The sequence below is a fragment of the Doryrhamphus excisus genome, linkage group LG8, assembly GCF_037039965.1.
Source record: "Doryrhamphus excisus strain RoL-2023G ecotype Guam linkage group LG8, RoL_Dexc_Guam_v1.1, whole genome shotgun sequence".
Classification (NCBI taxonomy): Eukaryota; Metazoa; Chordata; class Actinopteri; order Syngnathiformes; family Syngnathidae; genus Doryrhamphus; species Doryrhamphus excisus.
The window spans coordinates 19,087,439-19,103,218 of NC_136364.1; the positions used below are offsets into that span (position 1 = coordinate 19,087,439).

The 15,780-nt window shown below is 42.0% G+C and overlaps 2 protein-coding genes across 5 annotated transcripts in view; both read right to left on the minus strand.

Moving 5' to 3' along the window:
• Positions 1-7,980, minus strand: LOC131134131 (NACHT and WD repeat domain-containing protein 2). The gene is made up of 10 exons (XM_058079027.2): positions 7,776-7,980; positions 7,606-7,694; positions 6,679-6,786; positions 6,226-6,411; positions 5,932-6,025; positions 5,717-5,865; positions 5,015-5,362; positions 4,836-4,937; positions 4,026-4,719; positions 1-3,951 (listed from the first exon to the last, which is right to left on the minus strand). Exons 1-10 carry the CDS (start codon positions 7,846-7,848, stop codon positions 926-928), a joined length of 4,869 nt encoding a protein of 1,622 aa, XP_057935010.2. The 5' UTR covers positions 7,849-7,980; the 3' UTR covers positions 1-925.
• Positions 7,981-8,080: 100 nt separating this feature from the next.
• Positions 8,081-15,780, minus strand: part of fchsd2 (FCH and double SH3 domains 2) — a 39,785-nt gene continuing 32,085 nt past the window's right edge. For 2 of the 4 annotated variants that reach the window (XM_058079032.2, XM_058079030.2), the window contains 5 exons: positions 15,511-15,676; positions 14,699-14,919; positions 13,847-14,030; positions 13,671-13,762; positions 8,081-12,553 (listed from right to left, as the gene is read on the minus strand). In XM_058079032.2, coding sequence (XP_057935015.2) covers positions 12,461-12,553; positions 13,671-13,762; positions 13,847-14,030; positions 14,699-14,919; positions 15,511-15,676 — 756 coding nt within the window. In that variant the 3' untranslated portion in view covers positions 8,081-12,460. Of the gene's footprint in view, positions 12,554-13,670; positions 13,763-13,846; positions 14,031-14,698; positions 14,920-15,498; positions 15,677-15,780 lie in introns of all 4 variants that reach the window. The other 2 variants (XM_058079031.2, XM_058079029.2) reach the window with 1 other exon arrangement.

Below are 15,780 nucleotides of genomic sequence, written 5' to 3' on the forward strand. Positions count from 1 at the left end.
TTCTTTGGCAGTGAACACATTTTAATGACAAAATGTTAATCTAATAAACAATTGAAGTATGAAAAACTGATATGTGTCCTGCATAAGTGCAAACTCCGCACAGAGATGGCTGAGGGTGGAATCGAACTCGGGTCTCCTAGTTGTGTGGCCTGGGCGCTAACCACCCCTCCGCCGTGAAAATACTTTTAGAAAATGGTACTAAAAACGATCATACAATGGGCACAGAGACAAACATACTTTCCAAAGACAAATTAAATCCAAGTATATATACTACACAGTAAACACAGAATGAATAAAATGTTAATAAAACACCAAATTGAATCATGTGTGCATATTTGATTATCCAGGAGCCACCTATGGACAGATTTAGAAAAGGTTTTTTATGATAAGCATCCAAGCATCTGGTAGATCATTGATATATGGAGTGAATAGAAGAGGACTCAAGGTTGATCCTTGTGGCACACCCATAAGGTTATTAATGATGGAAGAGGTAGTGTTTCTGACCCGGACAAATATGATTAACCACATAATTGCAGTTGGTATGAATTATACAGTTTATGAATTAAAGTTTTTAAAGTAATTACCTGCTTCACAAGTAATTGTGATGGACTAATGACACATTATCATATATAGGATTTATTTTTTTAGGTTTTTTTCACCTTCCATTTTTCATTGATATTTTTTAATTTACTTATTTATTTTCAGTATCATTGTTTTTTTTTATTATTTAAATTCCTTGATTTTCACTTTCAACTTAATTGCAGTGTTTTGCTTTGGAGTGGGATGACAGTCTGCTGCCATGATTGTTTGTGATCTTTCTGCGGCAATGGTTTACACCAGTTCCCTTGGAACTAACAAACCGCAAGTATGTCTGTTTCGCTATGTCTTTGCTTTCCTAGTGGTTGACTAACACATACCACAGAAGCTACGACCATGTAATATTGGGTGTTGCGAGTGGAAACCATGTCATTGGTACTGTGTCAAAATAGCATTCTTTCAAATGACAGCTCAAATTTTCAGTATCTCCGATTCCATCCGCACCCCTTACTGTGTGTCCTGAAATGGAATAAACACCCACAGAGCCATCCCGAAAACCCACAAAGACATACTGCTGGCCATATATAAGCAGGGTCAATGGATCCTTACACAGAAACACGCGGCCTACTTTTTTACCATCAGAAAGTTGTACAATAGTAAGAATAGGTTGTGTATGAAGTGTGCAGGCACACCCCTTCTCCTGCCTTGTGGGATGTGATATGTAGGCAATGTAGCACCCAGCCTCATCCAAGCAGGCTTTCATTACAGAACCCTCAGCCTTAAAAGAGCACAGTCTGACCTGAGACACGTCCAAGAGTGTGATTGCTGCGTTATCGGTAGACAGCAATGCAAAGCTCCCATCAGATGTCATCTGAAAGTGTTGCGGCTGACAGTAAAATGTCTCCGGCAACTGAAAATGTCTGCATACGGTCTCATCGGACATCTTCCAGGTGTATATAACTCCCGAAGCGACCATCACGACCACAAAATCAGGGTGCTGTGAAAGTGTGTGGAAAGCGACGACGTCTTCTGAGCTTTTCTCTCTCGAGAAACGCTTACTGATCATGCCAGACCACAAGCTGGCAGCCAGCAGGTTTCCACCATGGCGGCCGATGAGAAAGGTGCTCTCAGGTGACAACTGTGCATCACAAAGGTACAGGTGTATAGCGCATACAACACTTCCATGTGCCAGTTTCCAAACCCGAGAGAGCCCTTGCTCAGAGATGCTGACACCAAAATTAGAATTAGGTGTGATGAGAACATCTGTAGCTGCGCTGCCGCAAATACGGACGATATTCTGCCCCGTTTTTGTCCGCCAAACATAAATTTCCTCCCCTGAGAGTGTCACAAGTGTAACGTCATCCTGACTGAGACGCACCTTTTTCACAGGACTATCATGGAGGAAGTTAGAATGTGGAAGACCTGTCTCGAATTTCCATCTCCACACCATCTCCGACCCATCTGCTGTGTAGAACCAACACCCTGTTTGCTCCATCACTACTTCTTCCACACCGCATCCCATTTTTGGAGCTGCACCCGCAAAATAAATCATCCCAGAGTCCCAACCCGTAAGGCGGCCGTCGTCAGCGACACATACGATTTCTGAGGTGGTTTTGAGGAGAATACGAGGTGGCTCGTGGGTGTCTAAGGAGAGAACACACAAACCTGTGCTCACCATCCACACTAACACTCGGGGACAAGCGTCGAGTAAAGCCAGGAATAGGTGTCCATCTTGTGAGAACACAGCTTGAATGAAGGCTCCATCGTGTGGAGCCAAGAACTGGTCACACATCTCCCACTCGCATGTATCCCACACTGTAATATACTTATTATGACACAATAATAAGCTGCTACATTCATACGAGTAATCAGTATTAAGGATGTCATTACGTTCAATCCCAATAGAGCTTTCTTTAACAAGTCTTGGTGATTGTTTGTCAGCAGTAACATCCCATAATGTCACACCTCCCGTCTTTCCAATGCAAGCCATTTCATGATTATTTTCACTAAGGATGATTGACACAATGGCAGTTTGGTTTGAGTTTGAACAAGAAAAAAGGAGGCTGTGGCGATGTATATCAAAAATTGACACAGTGCCTTCCTCTTGACCGCAGTACACGTGAGAGCCACCGGAGGAGAACACCACACAGGTGACACAGCTCTGACAGTGAAAGTTGGACAGAGTCACACTGGAGGCATCGAACACATCCACGACATGTTCCCTCTTCCACCACATGCATAACTGTTTCTCACAAGCCACAAATCCCTCTAGTAAGTTTAACGTGTGTGCGCTTTTAACCTCGAGCATGTCAGGAGCTGCGTCATCATATAAGAAGAGCTTGTTGCACAGGGTGGAAAATAGCAAGAATCCATGGCTGCTTTTCACCCCTGCAAACTTGATTTCGCTCTTTTCTTGACTGAGCGATAGCCGCACAATACCACGGCCCACGTCTCTCCGTATCCACGCTGAGCCATCACTCATAAGCTCTGCAACCGTCCCACCATGCGTCCCTGCTGCTGCAATCACAGACAGCTTTGCTACGTTATCAAACTCAAGACGCCAAAGACAGACGACAGTGTCGGGAGCGGGAGAAACCACCGCCGCCAATCCGCGACTTCTCATCCTGATCTCTCGGACATAATCTTTGAGCACAGGGAAGAGCTCCACATATGGGAGGAGGCTGGCTTCCATCAGTGCAGGTAGCTCCACGGGAGCGCTTTCCAGAAGGCAGGATGAAGACGTAAATATGCTCGCTAGGAGTGTGCGTTCCCTGAGAAAGTTCCTCGATTCCTTCCCCTCATCCCGTCTCAACATGGCCACTAGATCTCTCAGGTGTCCAGCCTGCACCAAAACACGGTGGAACCTCCATGACAGCAACACCTTAATTCTTATCTCCAGCCTGTTGCTTTCTTGCAAGTGATGCATCAGTTCTAGAGCTCCTCTGGCATCAGCAAGGTCTCCGAGCGAGGGTTGCTCTTCTGTATTTCTGTCTTCTCTTTCTGTGTTCAGTGCAATGGTGCTTGCAAAGTCCAATCCTCGACTGAAATAGTCGGCCATCTCCGAATGAATTCCTCCCCTGGCTTCTCCTGTGCATAAATATGTCTTAGCCACAACTAACCCAAAATGTCTGCTCACCCAGAACAACACCTGACACCCCATGGCTGTTCTCTTGATGAGAAACCCACTCAAGTCTAGAAGTAGTCTCTCCACATCCACTTGTGTGACCTGACATGATTCAACTCTTGACAAGAGAGCCGCAAGTTCTCCTTCTGTGAGGCCTGTGCTGCAGAGGGTGAGGTAAGAGACGGCACGGGCCACCAAACGGGAACTATATTTGTGTTCCAGGTGATTAAGCAAGGCAGCAATGGATGAATGGATGCAATCCGGGAGACACGACTCCAACACATCCGAATCTGACAAGAGAAAATAAACAGATTAGGACAAATATGAGCAGGTTATGCTACAAAGATGTGTTAATCTACTGTACCGGAGCACCACAGTGATGTGTGTCTGTGTAGCAGACGGACGTAGAGGGGGAGACAACAGGAAGTCAGTGCCTTGTTCACCAGCACCAATTGTCCCGAGGTTACTCTCCTCCCTGAACTGCTCAGCTGTGACATCAACATCTGATAACACTGCTTCCTGTCTGCAGACGCCAGCGGCACACACTTAGCACCCTCTGACACACATCCATGGGCACTACACTGTCGGTAATGTTGCTTGATGAGCTGTATGATTCCAGTTTGGTTTGAGGAGATACCAAGGATGAGTTTGACTCTGGGAAGAAGAGGGGAGGGTAAGCTTTCTATGAGTTCAACGACAAAGTGATGCCCCATTTGATCCACTCCATCCAAGATTAGAACTAAAGGTTGTTTGGGAGATGGCAGGAGGGAAAGGAGGAAGCACAGACATTGTGTTACTTCATTTAGGCCCATGTCGGGTTTTTTGATGGCTCTCAGTACAGTCTTCAGGTTTAGGTCAGAGTTCCATGTTGGAGTTATGCGAGACTCATTGTCTTTGTGCTCACTGAAGGAAACGTCTTCTGCAGATGATGCATGGTCATAAATCCTGATGATTTCATAACACAAGCTGGACAGTAGGCGCACCACGGAAGGCAGGTGTGGAAAGTGGGTAAAAAAGGTTATCACAACAGGATCAACGTCAGGGAGCCAGCACTTCATCTACAGGGAGAGAACGTGGGAAGCGTCAACATATAGTAAACTTTTATTGTTTACTACTATTATCAGTTATCTTGTTAATGTTTTGTTCATGTTTTGAGAAGATTGTGTGCATTTACCTGCTGAGCACAATGAGCAAGCAGTACACTTTTCCCTGCACAAGGACCTCCTGTAAGTACTAGCGGACACCCGTTGTCACTCTGCTGCACGTAGGCTCGAATCTGTTGGTGTTTTTTCCATCAATATTCATTAAAAAATACATTTGCATATATTGGTGTTGGTATATATGACCTCTGACCTGGTCCGCCTCTGGCCTTATGACATCATAAAATCTCGACAGTTCGGCGCAGTGTTCTTCCTGCTCCGCTCCCTCTCTGGCCAAAGCATGACTGAGGTAACAGCTTCCCATTTTCACATTTGTGACTGAACTGTCAATTAGTCTCATCAGGTCAGAATGCACCTGATGGCAGAGAACTTCTGCGTAACCCCGCCTCCTGGCAGTAGTGTAACCGTAGCGAGGGTCACACTCGGTGGTGCTTGTGAAGGCCTCAAGCTGGCAGGAGTCAACAAGACCCCTCAGGAAGTTGTCAATCAGATCTGAGAGTAAATCCCCCTCGCTTGATGAAGATGTTGCAGGGTAAGAAGCCTGGAAGTACAATGAGGATGTGTAGCATTAGATGTGAATAATATCTACATAGTGTACAGTTAAGGCCCAAATGATTCATGCACTGAATTTGTATTTAAATAAATAAATTATATTATTGTAAATATATATGTAATATATATATATTATTGTAAATAGCAGGGGCGTCACTCACTTTTGAGTGAAAAATGTGTGTATATTTTATTTATTATCTTATTTTTACTTCTATGTTTGTCATAGTAGGTGTAGTGTCAAGGTGGACGGCAGACAGACTCTCCTGGACTACTTTATTTAACCACGTGAGAAGGTCAAAATATTTCAAATAGCTCCGTGTATGAACAGTAAAGTGATATTCACCTCTACTTTATGTAGTTTGGAACCACTCTGACTTCTCGTCTCTTGTCCGACCTTTGGATTGACAACCTTGTGCACGTAAACAAGGCAACGTCTGAGGATGTCGTTACGAGGGCAGTTTTCCAGAGCAAAACGAAGATCTCCATCAAGGACTGAACAGGAATGGTTGTGAATAACATGTTACAGAAATACACTGAATTTACACACACTTAATTCACCTGATCGGTTGAAAGTGACGGCTTCTTCTTCAGTCAGAAGCTGCTTGTGCACACACAGACTCACAGCAGTCTCAAAAAGCGTCATCAAATCCTCCTGTAGAGCAATTCTATTCTTATTTTAGAATAATTATATAATCTAATATCTTCCTTTTTTATCATGATTATACTTTAATGCAAATTTTCCTTCAACATTACTTGGAAACATCAATGTTACATTTGAGCGTCAGCTCCATTTGTACAAACCTGACATCTAGATTTATTATAAAATTAAATAACACAATAATTCATGGTGACCTGAGGCCCACAGGCGGTTCTCAAACAAAATGATGGTGGACAGGTGTTCTCATCTCTGCGGTAAACTCTCTCCAGTTCTCTGGTGCTGAGGCCCGCCTGCTGGAGCTGCTGCAGTAACATGTGGAAGTGTGATACCTCCACCAAGGCAGGAAGACTGGGCCTCCCGTAGTCATGTCCTATCAGAGCCTGCAGCACCACCATGTGGCCGTAAAGGGAACATCAGTAAGACTAAACCTAAAACTATTAGCATTTAAATGTCTCGTCGCTAAAAAATGTTTCTTACACTTACCTCCTCTTTAATATTAACCTAATATTAACCATCTTACTTTAAGCTATTTATAAACACACATGATATAGTGCTGTAGAGGCTAGCTTAGAGTCAGGTTAGCATTTTGTTGTGTAAGTTTAACAATGTGACGAGTTCTAAAATGCTAAATGCTAAATGGTTCATACCAGAAAAAACGGCCCAGTGGAGCTTTCTCTGCATTCTTTTATCAGGGCTTTTCGGGTGTTTTCATCTGGCCACTGGCTGGGATGACTGGACTCGTGTGGGTCGATCACCTGGAGCAGGCCCACGGACACACACGCGTGAAAGGACGGAAATGTTGCTGCAAACTAGCATCAGCAGTGTTTAATAATAATAACAATCTATTGAATAGAGAAGAGGACAATTGATGTGATACGCACACACAGCTGCTGCCTTTTTGTTTGTTTTATACAACAGATAAAGGCGACTGCCATGCAGTATTTTCTCCTCTATGTACTACGTATAGTAAATTATACTAAATTACTACTATTTCAGACAATAATGGCTGAATGTTGTGTCACTTTAAGTCGATAGTATGTAAAGTTGTAAGTTCCTTTTGGAGGGCGGGACTATCTGCGTGCTCGCCTGTCTTAACCTATCGTCGCGCCTCGTTCTGTGGGTGGGCGGGGTTAGCCGACTGAAAGACCGAGACAGAGCGATTGACCGACACTCGTCGGCGGTTCATTCATGACCGACAGTTGAGTCGGAACGAACACGAACATGAGTGAACGGACTGACTCGTCACGGCTGACCGGGTACATGCACACGGAGAGATCACAGGCTAACGTCTAATTGACCGAAATTACCGAAATGAACGGATCTTTTTACTGAATGAACCGGAATGATCCGGTGAACAGTAATGAACGGGTTTGCCCACCACTACTCGGTTCGCACCATCCAGGTCTGACTCTAAAATGGAAGATAAGTGCTTTTAAATAGCACTAAATATTCAAATATAAACAGGCAAAAGCTGTAAATACTGTGTTTTATGTTGATATTTTTCACACCCCTCATTTTGTGCACATAATACATAGGAATATCTCAGAATTTACAAGATACAAGTGTGCACTCACCCTTAGGTCTACTCCCAGTGTGTGTCTGCAATGCTCTTCAAGTTTTGGGAACACAACCTCTCTCAGAGCTCTGCGCTCCACCACAGTATCTGCAAGGGAATCCAGTCAGAAAACAACTAAATAAATCCTTAAAGGACAACAGCATCGGTTATTAAATTTTGCTGACATACCTGCAGGGTTAGAGCACAGATAAAGTTTCACACAGGATGACCTGAGGCGGGAGCTGGAAGGAAGTTGGTCCATCAGTTGTTTTTGCTGCAAAACTACATTCAACTCGAACGTGAGATCCCTCTATTTGCACTCGGGAAATTCTGGTTCTCGGTTATAAATAGTGTGAGATTACAATCACACCCACTTCTGGTGCCTGCCTGGATGGTACACAACTAACACACGCTTAATTGTGCATACATGGTAGTCACATTTCACGGACAGGTGCACACACACGCACACGTACCAAGGCAAACAATGAGTTTTTCACCCAATATCATTTTATTAATTAACATTTGTACACAATAAATACAAACTTTGCTTTTTGTACAGCCAGTAATTATATGCAGAAAGACATTTGCACCTATTTTTATTATTGTCACTGTGGCAACGGTTGGACTAGAGAGAAGGCCAGTGGTTCTACCACTTTATCAATAATTAATAAGGACATGTGTGGCTGCTCCAAATAGATTGGTGCAAAAATGGAATGATATGAAAAAACTAATAATTCAACACTGTGGCAAAACAAAAGGACTATACAGACTTTTTGTATTGGAAACAAAAAAAATACATTTAATAATAGATTTTGAGACTTTATGAAGGGAGCTTCACGAGTACGCTGCTGTAAACGATAAACTTCAAAACAAGTTTGAGCATTGTAATAAAATTAAGATCTCAGAAAGATCAAGGAGAGGCTGTTTAGTTGCCTTGACCACAATCTTGCAAGACTGTGATCAGGATGAATTCAGATCACAACTAAGGAGAGGTTACAGGAAGTAATTCAAACGCAAGTCTATGATGCTATATAAGATATTATAATGAAAAAAAATTAAAGCCCATTTTACCAAAATTTTGCACAGTCGATAGCAATTAAGGGCGTAACACTGTCTCCTATCCCAAGTCCATATGATGGAGATTTCATCCCTTGGTACACTGAGTCAAATACGCGCAACTGCAAGTGTTGACATTTATACAACAAAATACAAATCAAAACAAACAGACAATTATGACTTGTGTTGGGTAAACTGGGAATGTTTATTTAAATTAACTTCCTTGAACTCCCGTTTCAATGCCACTGCGGTACTGAGCAGAATGCGAAGTGTGTGTGAATATAGCTCAATTTCATACATACAGTACGTCTGGAAGTATGTTCTTATTCCGACCGTAAGTTAAGAGTGACTCAACAGTGCCTCCGCTGGTTGCAGCTAAGTATTGCACTCAATTTGGCCTTGACTGCGTCAATACACAAATATTCAAATAGTCAAATCCACACTTAGAGAATTCTAAACAGTTAATTCACGTAGTAGTATGTCTAATATCACAAATATTAAGCTAATCACAATGTTGTGGGATCTGTTTGACATGATAATATTAGTACGGGTCAACACTGCATCTTTTTTCAGGGTACAGAAGTAATAAGGAGCTGGGCTGACATATCTGCTCTCTCTCCTGGAAACAGTCACTCTGGCGTAAACAAACAGCTGGGTTATTTCACCCCCCCCCCCTGCAAATAAATAGATAAACGTGTTGTACAGCACACATGCCGTTTTGTGTTTCATAAGTTAAGCGAGAAATTCAGTAATAAAAAAATGGAGCCACTATAGATTTTTAGAATGGACAGAATATCTTTTGACTTCAATGCCGTCTCCATCCATTGTGGTGCTAAAGTGGAGGAACTGCTACTACGCAGGGGTCATACAAATAAATAAAAGTGCTACGCTGCCATTCCATTTGGCAAGGTGCTTATAGGCTTGAAGGGCATTTAAAAATAGGGTAGAAGTGAGAAAAACAGAATTGTACTCGGCAACATTTGAATGTCATTTGCATCCATCCATCTAGCATGTCTCGTCTATTTCAGCCTTGACTGATCCACCACGAGAGAACATGACGCTTGTATCATGAATAATGCTGATGGAGGTACTTGGTGCAAACAAACAGATTGTCAGGTAAAGAACAAAACAAGCCATAACGAAGCAGTCAATGAAAACACATCAGTTGATCTCTGTGCCAGAAATACTATCGGCCCCAAATCACCATGACAACAAATACCAACAGTCTTCAGTGCCTTTAAAATCAATCAACTAGGGGTCAGTCAGTCACGCTTTTTGAAGATACACACATGTGTGTATATGATGCGGCTGTATAGGAATACAAGTCACACTCACTGCCAATGAACAGTACAGACATTAGAGAAACAGCAAGAAAGGAGGGATTGAGACGGAGATAAAGGGAAGAGCAGACGGGAGGATCCAGCCTCTCCGTTGTCTACCCCTCCGCCATCTCTCTCCAGTCCTCGTTCCAAGCTCTCCATCATTCCGTATTTACAATGCCCTCTGAGAGTAAGAGCTTCCATCACGTATCATTTAGCAGAGTATTATAAAACGCTGTGCATAACATTCCTATGACAACAGTAATGTACTGTACTAATACACATTGAATACATACTGTATAATGGTGGGAACTATATATGGCAAGCAGGGTGGGGAAGGGCACACCCACTTTATCTGTCCAAACACATGAAAATTGAAAACTTACTTTCTTTGGAGGCTTTGTAGTAAAAAAAAAAAAAACATTTACCACCAATTTCATGAATTGAAAGTCACTTTTCTTTTTCTTTCCTAACTCCAAACACATTTTCTTGCATTTGTTTTTACAGTGGAACCTTCAAATTTGAACATTAAAAATGTAGTATAATTTGTGTGTCTTCCGGAGATGGCAAAGAGGGAAACTGTGACGATGACCAAGTAATAAATATAAAAGGTGCACAGCAAAAGATGTATTTAACTTCTGTTACATGTCTTCAAAAAGTGAGCAATTTTATGTTATATTTTATACTTATATGACAGTTAAGAATGTTAAAATGTTACAATTCCTGTACAGTTATAAAAGTTTTGACCCTGGAATGGATTATTGCAATTTCATTAAAAACATTAAATGTTAAAAATGTACCCGTGGTTAGCACGTCGGCCTCATAGTCACTATCTTTGGGTGGAGCGTTTATGCAATCCCATTGTGTGGGTTTTCTCTGGGTCCTAAGATTCCTCCCATAGACCAAATACATGCACGTTAGGTTAATGTCAGACTCTAAATTGCCCATAGGTATGAATGGTTGTCATATGTGTGTTACACCCGCAAACGTAATACAAATCTGCAGCTTTGAATGTAATAATCCTGCAAATGTAAAACATTTCCCACATACGTAATAAAATTTGCCTATTATTACATATGTGGGAAAGTGAAAATCTGTAAATGCAATAACTTGTAAATGTAATATGAGACAAAATAATGATCTTTGTGGTTGTTGTTGTTGTTTGTTCTTTCTTCTTTTAATGCGGGAGATAGTGTAGATTATTATTAGTAGAGTATTTTAACAAGATAATTTTTTTTCTTTTTTTGTGGAAAAAATATTATTCAAAGAGTATCATTTGAATACATTAAAGGAATCTTTAATTATTAAATTATAATTTATTTATTAAAAAAGATAACATAATTGTGATAATTGCAATCATTTTAATATTAATTTTATATCTTATATTATTATATTTTACTATTTCTTTTGAATATTTCTTCCCCATATACACACAAAATCACACATACAATAATATACTGCAACTAAAACGCATGTATGCCCACAAACAAAATGTAATAATTTCAGTATAATGTTTGCAGTGGGCAAATTTTATTACATTTGCAGGATTATTACATTGAAAGCTGCAGATTTGTATTACGTTTGTGGGCAGTTATTACGTTTGTGGGTGTAACATATGTGTCCTGTGATTGTGTGGTGACCGGTCCAGGGTGTACACCGTCTCTGACCCAACATCAGCCGGGAAGGTCTCCAGCTTACCCGTGACCGTAAAGACGTGGTATAGAAAATTACGACAAATGTGTCTAAATGTGTTTTGGAACGGATTGTGTTTGATTTTAAAGGTTCCACTGTATTGGTGTTGCCTGCCACATCCAGGACAATGATTGGTCCAGCATTTGCATGTGTAACTGTCATCACAATGACACGGGCACTGCACTCACAGTCAGACTGGAGACTTCATCCTACACTGAGCACATCATGATGATGATGATGATGCTGGAAAAAGAGGATGCATGTGTGTGAACAATACACTCCCCTGACAGGTTGGTGGTAAATGACAAATCAGTTGCAATCATGTCTCCGTAATATCTACTGCTACATGACTATTTGTTCATATTTTATGTGTAATAAAACAGCAATTTGTCAGCTAAGAAACTGAAGATCAACAAAGTAAGAAGCACTTCCCCTTTCCTCTGCAAACATTCTTCCTCCTCTCCTCATCCTGCTCTTCAGTGTGCTCTGTGCCTCTGCCAAATGAGGTGAGGTTTTAAGGCAAGAATGGAAGGTGGGAATTCAGAGAGGTAACATCGGGGAAGCTACTGCTGCACTTCATTAGGAAGCAAATACGATAATATTTAATTGGATACCCCATCTCTTCGACCTAGCTCTCCTCTCCGCCTCAACTTGAGGATAACAGAGAACGAGAGGTCGCTTGAGGGGAAGGGCTTTATGTGGTTCGGTTCCGTTTTGGACCGTTTATTTAAGCTCTTATACCTCTGGGATATCATGAGTTTACAATGTTTTGGAGGGTGCGTCTAACCGCCTGCCATCTTCTGTCAATTACACCAGCGTGATCTCCACCTCCTCGGCTTTGTCGCTCTTCCCCTGCTGTCGTCGAGATTGCTGTTTGGGTGGTGGTGGAGCCGCGCGTACCTGCACCCACAGAAAACACACAATTGAGCTTGTTAGGACGTCAGTATAGTGAAAACTGAAACGCCAATCACAATGTTACGCTGTTTGACCCCTGATATATTCACATTTCCTATTAATTTTCCCAGAGGAAGAAGGAAAAACTGAAAAATGTCACTTTGCGATCAGACTATTCTGAATGATAAAAGAAAGAACCATTTAATAACTGTCATCCAAGTGTAAAAATACCACTGATTATAGTACAGAAACGTAATGCAAAATGAATAAATAAAAACATTCATTCATTAATTTTCTACCGCTTTTGCTCACAAGGGTCACGGGGGGTCTTCTTCGGCCGAGAGGCGGGGTACACCCTGGACTGGTCGCCAGCCAATCACAGGGCACATATAGACAAACGACCATTCACACTCACATTCATACCTATGGACTATTTGGAGTCGCTAATTAACCTAGCATGTTTTTGGAATGTGGGAGGAAACCGGACAAAACCCACGCATGCACGGGGAGAACATGCAAACTCCACACAGAGATGGCCGAGGATGGAACTGAACTTGGGTCTCCTAGCTGTGAGGCCTGTGTACTAACCACTCGTCCACCATGCAGCCCATGTAAAAACAATAAAACACAAAATGTAATGAAAAAGGAGCAACAGACGCACCTTATGTATTCATTTTTACATTTGTAATTAGTAGACAAGTGTAAAAAAAAAGTAGTGTGGTCTGGTTAAAACCAAAACTAAAACGCCTGTACTAAAGGGACTATATGCAAGTCTATATGCAACTGATTTGTATGATTGTATGTGAGATGTACAGACAGTGTGACATTGTTGTGCCACTTAAAGGAACTGTTTGTGACTAAATTGCTTTTTATAAAAACAAAAGAACACCACCACCTAGCATAGCAAAGCTATAATACTGTATTATCCAACGGGGAGAGGGGGGGGACACATAATGCTTGCAGCACGTTCCAAACTTAGAGCCATCCATGCAGCCACATAGCTGTTGCAATCAGTCATTTTAGTGAAAATGTTGGTTCAATTAAAAATTGCAGAGCTTGTATTTGCTTTTCCAACATATTTCTCAATTGATATTTTTTACAAACACACTAAGTGCATACTAACAGGTCGTAGTTTGCCTGCGCCTCCTTCAGCGGTGCATCTAGGCGGCTGCAGTTGAAAGCCAGGAGACACCGGACTCCTGCCAGAACTTAGATCTGCAGAGAAGAAGAGAAAGGTTTCATTCAATAGTTTCACGTAACATTACTGGGAAAGGGGAAAGTGTAACTTGAGTTGCTTACTTGGAGTGGTCTTGTGTGACGCAGCAGGAAGTGGAAGCTTGTGCTCCCCGTTGAGTGCGGCAGAGGGTGAGCGCGGCAGAGGAGGAGGGGTGGAGGCCTCGGGACTGGTGAAAGGGCTGATGGGAGGCTGATCATACAGAGGAAGAGGTGGAAGGCAGGATGGAAGCTTGGGAGAAGGAGAAACCTATAAGAGCCAACAAAGAGTTATAGTTACACTGCCATGTACAGTCAAGTATTATTATCATTGAAAATACTTAAGATACTCATACATTGGCTGATAATTGCTGGTCAAAGGAACTGCCAGACACATTTTTTAATTTCCAGGACTTAAAAGCTTTTTAGACTTGTTATGTCTACAAGCATCTGGGAAGGGAGAGGCTGTATCCTTCCTGTTGCGCTAATGGGGCAGTGCCACAGATAAGAGCCCTCTCTATGTGACTGCGGTGCCAGTTTTGTTTTCATCAGTGAACTACAAAAACACGGTTCCTCTGACGCAGTTTTAATCGATGCCTTGCTGACAGAAAGATATGAAAAACAAGCATGCAGGAAGCAGAGTGGCCCAGCAGGATAAGCTGTAACTTCAGTACTACTTTTTGAAAATTGATTGTTAAGCAAAATCAATGTTGTGAAATGAAGTATGTGAGTTTTTAAATCCATAACTACTGCATGTGATATTCCGGCTTGTCATTGTACAATCTGTGACGAAAATTCAGAATTCTTTAATAGTTGCAAGACAATCTTGCCTGGAAAAGATACGTTAACGTGGCATGTTGCTGCATAGTGAAACGACAAAGTCTAGCATTGCTACCTAAACAGTCTAACTTCTGTGATGTTCTCCAAGGGTTAGTCTACCTGGATTCCGTTGGGCCCTCCTACACTGGTCTCTCCGTTCTCTGTTAGATCTTCTACCAAAACAGAGGGGAAAACTCCCACCCTTCCGTTAAGCTCCCCCTCCCAGAAGCCATCATCCGTCTGAGTGTCACGGTTCAGAAGACGAATCACTGCTCCCTCCGCAAATGTGAGTTCCTCCTCTGCTTGGCCTTCATAGTCATAAAGTGCTCGTACATACACAACTGTGGGGGGTAGGATAGTAGACAGTGATTAGAAACACAGTAAAAAATATATTTTTGTATAGGCTGCTGTCTGTTAAGTGGGCGGGAGTGATGTATATCAGGTTCATTCATTCATTCGTCCGTCCACACCCTGGACTGGTGGCCAGCCAATCACAGGGCACATATAGACAAACAACCATTCACACTCACATTCATACCTATGGACAATTTGGAGTCGCCAATTAACCTAGCATGTTTTTGGAATGTGGGAGAACATGCAAACTCCACACAGAGATGGCTGAGGGTGGAATCGAACTCGGGTCTCCTAGCAGTGTGGCCAGCGAGATAACCACTCAACTGTATATCAGGTTGTTTGTAAAAATTGAAACACAGGTCAAAAGTTGCATTAAACGATTACGATCTTGGGGTACTTATCGCAAATGCACCTACACAACACATTTACTGTCTCTTTTGGTGGCATATTCAATAAGAATTCAGGCGAAATAAAGCTTGAATATACTAAAAATAAATTGATACATGAAAAATTTCACTTAAACTAAAGTTGTAATATGATCTTATTATTGAGGTTACAATTCTTACTGTTAGCATCACCATTGATGCAGCCGGAGTGCAACTCTGGCTCCGTGGAATTGGAAGAAGTATGCGATCGAGCGTCCAGCGTTGCCAGTGACTGAAGCATGCTCAGTAAACTGTTGGATGCAGGAAACTGCAGATATTTTTCAGGAACATAACCCACGTGTCCGGTCTTATTGCGAGCCTGTGAAAGAGACGTAAAGTGTGAACGCTAGAAAAGGATGTAAATCCAAACTAACCTGACACACACAACAAAAACACATCGGCAGATAGCATCTTGTTTTTTGT